General features: G+C 39.2%; 1 protein-coding gene across 1 annotated transcript; it reads right to left on the minus strand.

The window, feature by feature from the left end:
* Window positions 1-2458: 2458 nt before the first annotated feature.
* LOC109629629 (cAMP-responsive element modulator) lies at window positions 2459-7513 on the minus strand. Its single transcript, XM_020087397.2, has 3 exons — window positions 7324-7513; window positions 5000-5144; window positions 2459-3883 (listed from the first exon to the last, which is right to left on the minus strand). The coding sequence occupies exons 1-3, from the start codon at window positions 7352-7354 to the stop codon at window positions 3739-3741; spliced, it is 321 nt and encodes a 106-aa protein (XP_019942956.2). The 5' UTR covers window positions 7355-7513; the 3' UTR covers window positions 2459-3738.
* Between the last annotated feature and the right edge of the window lie 920 nt (window positions 7514-8433).

Raw genomic sequence — 8433 nt, forward strand, 5'->3', positions numbered from 1 at the left:
TGTGTGTGTGTGTGTGTGTGTGTGTGTGTGTGTGTGTGTGTGTGTGTGTGTGTGTGTGTGTGTGTGGCTAATTACATGATCTTGACTGATGCCTGACAAATCCATCAGGGCTCTGCCTGTGTCCCAGTAAAATGGCTGCTCTCAGTCTAAATCTCTCCGCAGCATTAAGCAGGATTAGCAGAGGTCAAGGCAAACAAAGTGCAGACCTGAGGAGCAGCCTAATCCACTCAGATGTTCCCCTGACGTGCCAGACAATAAAGACAATATGAGGCCTCAGACCAGCTGATGATGCTGGAGGCTGCAGGATGCATGAGTAGATGTGCTCTCTGCATGACTTGTTATACTACAAGATCAGGTATGGTGGTGTAGCGCAGCCTGCTGGTACTATAGCTTTATTGCATGTCATGATATTGTATATTTCATTCAGTATTATTATTACACAATTATTTCTAATTATAAGATGTAATATATTACATTGTCTTGAACGTCCCTTTATGCTCTCATTGAATAGTTATATTAATAATAATGATTATAATTATCATGTAAGATTATTTTGTAATTATGAGATTATTGTTGTAATGATAAGGTTATTTGTATTGTTATTACATATTAATTTTGAGTTCCTCCTTATGCTTTCTGATAAATTAGGATTAAACATGTATATGCATATACAGTATATATATATTATTCATTATATTAATTTTTTTATATATATAGAAAACAACACTCTGTCTCTCTCTTTCTCTGTTTTCTCATTCTGGCCTGTATTCACTGCTTTTGTCCTCCTTCATAGTTTGGTCAGTGTCTTGCAAAGTTAAATAAAATAAAAATAAAAGTATTTGGAAGCTTTTTACACACTGCATTCAAACCATAGACTGTATATATTCAAACCAATCTGTGACTTCACCCAAACAATGACATGTTTCATTGTCGACAGCCACACTCAGACAGTGTTTCCTTTTTTTCCCCTGGCTGTTGCATTCCACACAGTTTATCAGTGTGGAAGTGGCCTGTGTGTTGTCACAGGCTGGACAAGAATAAGGTTTCATAATAAGACCAGGTGTGCGGCAAGTCTCCGGGTTATTGGATTCTTGGCCCCTTGTTTTCTATTTCTAGTGATTTCTACCCAACATTTGAACATGTGTAGTATCTCCAACCAAGCAGGGAATGTTTTCATTTGTTTTCAAGTAGAATTACAAAAAACCTACTGCATGATATTTTCTGGAGGTGTTTGGAAATAACCCCCCCCCCCAAAAAAAAATGAGAATTTTTGTGTGGATCCAGGGGTCATGGGTCGGATCCAGGATTTTTTTTTTTCACTTTCTTTAACATTGTGAGATAGGGCACTTTTTTGACACTTTCCTTAATTCCTCAGAGAACAATTCAAGGATCTCTATTAAAGGCATGTTTAGGATTACTGACATTTATGAGTGTATACAATTTGGAGCAGATCCAAATAATAATAGTGATGAGTGTGATTTCATAATGGGGCTATTATGGAGGCATGCACTCTGGAGTTCCCCGGATCTTTCTTTGTAAACTTAAATTACATCTTGTGCACTTTTCCTTGGCGTTAATTCTTGTTATATTGAGATTTGTTGTTTGACTTGTGGACTTTCCCTCTTAATCCTGAAATGCCCAAGTCTCTATGACTTTCAGAAAAAAAGTTATTCAAAAATATCTTGTACTTTTTTAGATTTGGTGGTTTCACCATTTCCGAAGGTCGTAGAAGCTCGGGGATGGACCCAATGGACTGGGCATAGCCACATTAATGGTGATGAAACCAACTTCCAAGTCTCTATGACCTTCAGAAAAAAAGTTATTGAACAATATCTTGATCTCCAATGGGTTTTCATCCCTAACCCTAATCACAACCCTAACCCTAATCACAACCCTAACCCTAACCCTCATTGCAACCCTAACCCTAATTCACCATAGGGTGAATAACTCTGCGCTGCTACCCGAAACGTGTTGAAATTCGGTGTGGTTGCGTGGCAGGTTACCCTTTATTAATGCAACACAATCCATCACATTACCATGAGAGGATGTTGTGTTTAAATATTTATTCTTATGGCCCCTTCTTCTAGCATGCAGTTATTATTGGATGTTATGAAAAGCAAGTCAAGATGTGAGGAGTTAATCCTTTGCTTTTCCTGTCAGTTGAGTTCTTACTGAAAGGACATTACATCACGTTCTGTGCAAGGTTGACATTCAGCAAAGCAATAAAAGCTTCATCAAACACTTGAGCTTTTGCATTTGTGATGCATTGAGAAATCTGAGGTATAACTACTTTGATATGATTGTCTTTGGTTTCCTCCTCCAGCTCAAGTTAAGAGCAAATGGACAAAAACTAGCGATGCAGTGGCTTTTTCCATTTCATTCCTGGTTAACGCTGAACAATGTGTAGAGTATCAAGCTCTAATCACTGTGTGTGTGTGGGGGGAAAAAAACAGACAGATGAGCAAAAAAACTTTATTGATTTAAAAACATATCTAACCTTTTAAAGGTCCAGTGTGTAAGATTTAGGTGAAAGGGAACTAGTGGCAGAAATTTAATGTAGAATAATCCTCATGATGTTTTCACTAGTTCGTTTCATCTAAATTGTATGAATTGTAGTTTTCTTCACCTCAGAAAAGGCCCTTTATATTTAAATACTTTATATTTACATAGAGGGGACCCTCCCTTCCGGAGGCCGCCATGTTTTTTTACATTAGTCCAGATTGGACAAACTAAACAACTTTGAGATTTTATGACAACTGAAGCTTCCACAGGTTCTTTTCCATGTTTGGAAGAGGAGGCTGAGGTGAGGGGTGTTCAGCTGCAACATGCAACTTCAACACTAGATATCACAAAATTCTACACACTGTACCTTTAACCTTTAACTATGGCGTTGAGATAACAAGACCGCTGCTGATGTGTTACAGATGAATAAAACAACAATGCTGAAGCTAAAAGCTTAAGATTTCAGCATCAAATATATTTAAAAAAGAAGAGTCAAATAAATGTAAAAGACTGGCAGACTGACTACTCTTACACATATTAACACAAATGCTTTTTTTTGTACAAACAATAACAGAAATGCAAAGTGAACTTGCTTAAATAAATAGCAATGCCACAGGTTAGGAGCAGAAGAGTCATTGAAGAGATGTTGGTATTGTCTCTATGTTAAATATGGTGGATCAGTGGGTGTTGAATCCTGTGCTTGCATTAGGATATTTAAGGTGGGCTGACAAACAACACAAACACTGATAGGGGGTGAGCAGATCCTCTTTGATCGTTTGGTCGTAGCAAAAAACGCATCACAAAACTGATCAGCTGCTATAATAGATCATAGACAGACACATTTTAAAAATAATCCTAAAGGAATGGAAAATGTAGAGGTTAGTGACAAATCACTGCTTCTTCAGTTTCTCTCAGTAAGGCAGGTGGTCCCCATTGTCCCCCTGCTCCCTCCGACAGCCTCCCTGTGCAAAGGGACATAAGCTCACCGACAACCACCCTGACCTGGAACAAGGTTGTTGTTGTTGTTGTTGTTGCTGGTTGTGGCGCCCAGGCGATTTCGGAGCCAGAGACATTGACATCATCATGTAAACATATTTAACAGCAAAAGACAACTTTGTGCGAGCGCATGTTCATGTGAGTGTTTGCACATGAGCAAAACCAGAGTCCCTCAAGACATCCCGCAGAAACAGACAACACAGCTCCACGCAATCGAGGCTCCTCCGCCGCTCTGAGGATTCACTCGACTTTGTGTCGATAGATGTCTTTCAAGGCTCGGAGCTCCTCAATCAGAGTCTTGTTTTGATTTTCCAGCACGGCCACGCGATTTTCGAGGCATTTGACGTATTCCTTCTTCTTTCGTCGACACTCCCGGGCGGCCTCCCTGGAAGCAACAACAACAGTTACCATGAAAAAGAGGCATAACACCAAGATACAACAGAGAAATCATTCTATCCTTGAGTCGGTTTAAGACACATTAAGTCACATTACAGGACTTACAAAAAGGATGTCATGAACGCAAAAAAGAAAGCAATGATTAAGTAGTGAAGATAATCATCATGTGGGAGGATGGAGAACATGCAAACAAAGAAAAGTAGGAGGCAGCAGCAGCAGCAGTGACACAATATTGTTTACAGCAAACACAAGTCTGCAAGGTCGTAACAGTGGATCATGACAGTAAAGTCACTCACACTCCAAACATATGTTACAGAGCAGATAATAGGCAGGTAACGTGAGAATCAGCAGTTTGAGGCTGCGGATGGGAGAGAATCGTGAAGCTGAATGATGACAGGTTTGGGCATCTTATCATGACCATGCAATTATTATCATCCACTGGTGTTAGAGCATTATACACAAGACACAGCAGAAAAGGAGACAGGAAGAAGGGTATTTTGGCCCTTACATAGGGTAACTAAGCCAATATTGATATTAACATTTGACTTTCATCAATAAAATCACTCAGAATATTTTCAGTGATGGTCTCCTGTATGTTTTTGAAAGGACTGGGGCTCCTGATTTAGAAAAATCCTAGATCGGAGACAAACCAAATAGAAGGTTTTCATTAGTGAGCTCAGGTGCTTGTCCAGTAGATGTCCCTGTTGGAAGTCTTTCTGCTAAATTAAACTAATCACCTGCTGGCTGTTCCTTCCTCCTCCATTTCCATTTCATCTTGCTCTCAGCAAGAAGGAAATTATATTCTGCAATTTCATGTCATTTTTTTCATTTTCATAAATTTGAAATGGAGACTCTAAATTGACCGTAAGTGGGCATGTGGGAGTGAGTGCTTGTTTGTGTCTGTATATTGTTATGTGCAATATGCGACTGGCTCCAACTGACTCCTGATGAACCTCAAAAGAAGGATAAGCACTATAGATAGGGGATGGATGGAATTTATTCATAAGGGGGACACATTATTCATGAGTCACCATATTCACTGACGACCATATATCTAATATAGCTAATATCAACTGCTAATATCACTGTGAACACTTCTCCTTACCTGTTCTTCATCAAGCGGAGCGCTTTCTTTTGTACAGCATCCTCTCCTGCTCTCTTGGAGCCGTGAGGGCTGGCCCCTGCCATCCCCTGTGGGAGGCTGGAGCTGGGTTTGTGCAGCTGGCAGGCGGTGAAGTCACCTGTGGAGCCTGGGAAGACGCATCACATCAAACATCAGATGACTGTGATTTACTAAACTGGGTTGCAACAGTCAAACTTAACTGATGACTCAGTAAAAGAGATCGGTTGCTGTTGGAAACATCTGTTGCTTCCTTCTATAACGCAATCAATTGTGTAAACAGCAAATCACTACAGTCATAAGCTGTAAAATGTATTGTATATAAAAAGTATATTACAATTCTAGGGGGCAAAGCTTTACTCACAATTCTTTGTAAAAAATTTATTATATTTATTTTATTCTTTATTTTATTTGTATATATTGTTATACAGAATGAAAAGCATCAGACTGCCAAAGCACGTGATGACAAATGATATAATAAATGTATAAGCTGTAAATTGTGTCTCTAATCTTTTTGGTTGCAAAGGTTGAAGCACAACCTTACTGTATGATGTCATTCTCTGATTTCACAGTGATGTCATGATGACGTCATTCCTGCCATACAATCTTTAAAAGCCTTTGGTTACGTCTGTAGTCCTGTGGGATGCAGGCACTTTGCATCATGTCATTTTCTGACTTCATCATGACATCACTTATCATGTGACATCATATAATGGGGAATCATTTTCCAATCATCATCAGCTTGAGATACGTTTGATTTGTATACATTTTCTTGTTGGTTTGTTTTTTGAGGTGTATTTTGTGAAGCACTTTGTAACCTTGTTCAGATTAGTGCAATACAAATACATTATTATTAATAATAATAATATTTGCAGATATTATGGGAAATTTGGTTTTTGGACCATATTTTTGTTGAGCTTGACCTTTGACCTACACAAGCAATAATCTCACAAAAATTGGGGGAAACCTTTCCATGTACTGACACACACACACACACACACACACACACACACACAGATGGGTGAAAACTACCCTACTTGCTCTGCTCTGCTGGCATGCAGGGTAAAAATGTGTTTTGGTGTCAGTCCAATTCAAACAGATAAGACTGTGTGGGAAATATGAGATTACACCAACCTATCCAATGTCATTTGGCAATTAGGTTCATGTTATAAGCATAACATAATGCAATATTAAAAACAGTCAATCATGTTGTTGTTGTGAAGTGTTGATTTTTCATTACGTGTCAGATCATGAATTAGATACTATTAGTTTTAGTATACATTCATGAACTGGTGCACTGGATCCTTTTCATTCAGTGCATCAATTATTTTCAATTTAGTGACCAAACTAACAGTAATCCTTTTCTTAAACTTGTCAGTACGATGTTTTGTTTTCCATTTTTCAGCCAGAGCCTTTCGCTCATATGATCATAAATCATGAGGATGTTTCAGAGTCCAAGTTAAAGTCAGTCTGATTCACTGTCATTTAAATAGGATAAAGATGTCCAAGATTCAAAGGGTTTATTTCTCCCAGGATTCTGTGCTGTGAAACTTAAAGAATAAAGTGAGCACACACAGTTCTCCTCTAAACTAAGTCAACAAAACACGTTGATATGAAAGTGTGTGATGGTACACTTCTTATCTGTGTCTCCTTCTCTTCGCTGCCCCTCACATTCTAACACACCAATGATTAATTCTAGGACATGTCGGAATCACAAAAAGGAGCTGCACGTTATCACAGCACGTAGAGCCACTGACGTCAACACACATCATATTCCCTGGATTGCATTTACATGTCGTTGCTGGGGGGGCCAGTTCCAGGAAAAGCAGTGACGTCAGCCACTGCTGCTATGTGCTGTGAGTGGGCAGCGCTGAAGCATTTCACAGAGAGGGAGAGAGAGGGAGAGACAGGCAGCAGGCGTGTTGAGAGAGAGAGAGAGAAATAGAAGACAAGCAGAGGCAGTGGAAATATTTCTCGTCAGCTTCAACTGACAGTGGAAAATGAGAGTAATTTATCAATAGATCCTTTGCTTTATTTCAGCGGAGGCAGCGCAATATGTGATCATGAAAAACTGTTGCTTTTTTTAATGGTGGTGTGGGAAAAATATACTGAAAAACATAAATAAATATGCCTGAAAAACCAATAACACAATCTCAGTTTTTAAAATCAAATACTCCTGATTTAACTGAAGTTACCCCCACATCACTAAGCATGAACTCTACTGAGTATTTCAACTATCTAAGAATGTGTGAACAAATTATAAAATAAGATTTTTAGATAGTAAGTAAAAGAGATGATAGCAAACATACCTGTTTCTGTCTCATCCCCAGTTACAGCCATTCTGTATCTGCTCCCCAAGCTTTCCAACAGAAAGTGTTCCCTTCAGAGTCTCCTCTCGGACTGAGATGTTACCACAGCCAACAGCGCGGCTATGTGTGCAATTTACAATTAGAGGCACTGACATCAGCATGACATCACTGGCCTCCTGATGTCAACAGTATGCTGTGCTCTCTCCCTCTCTCTCTCTCTCTCTCTCTCTCTCTCTCTCTCTCCTTGACTTGACACAGTGCTATGAGTCAGGGGCTCTGATGTTCGTCTTTGGGGAGAAATGTTCTTCAGCTCGACTGGAGCACAACACCGAGGAATGCATATATATGTGTGGGGGTGTGTGTGTGTGTTTGGTTTGTTGAAAATGGAAAGACAGCAGAGCTTTATTTGGACTTCAATAAACACACAACCTTTTTAAAGAAATTAACTTTTGCTAAGTGAGCCAGAAATGCGCCAACACACAGTGTTTTTCATTGCTAGAAATAGAAGTTGTATATTTTGGGGGTGCGGGTGTACTGTATTACCACAGTGTGTATTTACTGTATATGTATCCACTGTCACAGCAAAACATAATCTCTTAGCAGATTCAACTCACACTCAAAGCTCGAGGAGGCGGTGCCCTCTACAGGCATTATAGAGGTAAAAACCGAATTGTGTTAGAAGATTATGATGATATTCAATGTTTGTTCTTTATAATGTCTCAACCATCTGAAGAGGGAGTGACTTCAGTAAAAGTAATAAGTCAGATCACAGTGAGAAATACTATGTGGTTTAGATTTAGTTACTTGAAGGTTCATTTAGCTTCATATCACCTGATATTTACAGAGATGATGCATTACACCCTGAGCAACTCTACCTATCATACATTTGAGCTTCTCTGGGCTTTCAATTCATATGTGGGCCACTCTTTTGTACACACAGATACTTGGTAGTACACAGGATTGGTTGCAATCATGGCAATAACAACGTTTCCATTTTCTTTTATGTAAAACATTGCCATCTACTTATTACTATAGTATTCATCAATGCCTTGGGGTAAGGACAAAGGCACGGGCGTCTTTGCCCTGGAAAGGTTTGTCTTTTGTAGAAGC

The sequence above is a fragment of the Paralichthys olivaceus genome, chromosome 17 (assembly GCF_024713975.1).
Source record: "Paralichthys olivaceus isolate ysfri-2021 chromosome 17, ASM2471397v2, whole genome shotgun sequence".
In the NCBI taxonomy this organism is placed as follows: Eukaryota; Metazoa; Chordata; class Actinopteri; order Pleuronectiformes; family Paralichthyidae; genus Paralichthys; species Paralichthys olivaceus.

Excerpts from the sequence above, each read along its gene's own strand:
- LOC109629629 (XM_020087397.2), bottom strand. The coding sequence starts at position 7,354 with ATGGCTGTAACTGGGGATGAGACAGAAACAG. Across the intron at positions 5,145-7,323 it reads TGGGGATGAGACAGAAACAG|GCTCCACAGGTGACTTCACC; the intron begins GTATGTTTGCTA and ends GCGTCTTCCCAG. Across the intron at positions 3,884-4,999 it reads CTCCGCTTGATGAAGAACAG|GGAGGCCGCCCGGGAGTGTC; the intron begins GTAAGGAGAAGT and ends TGTTGCTTCCAG.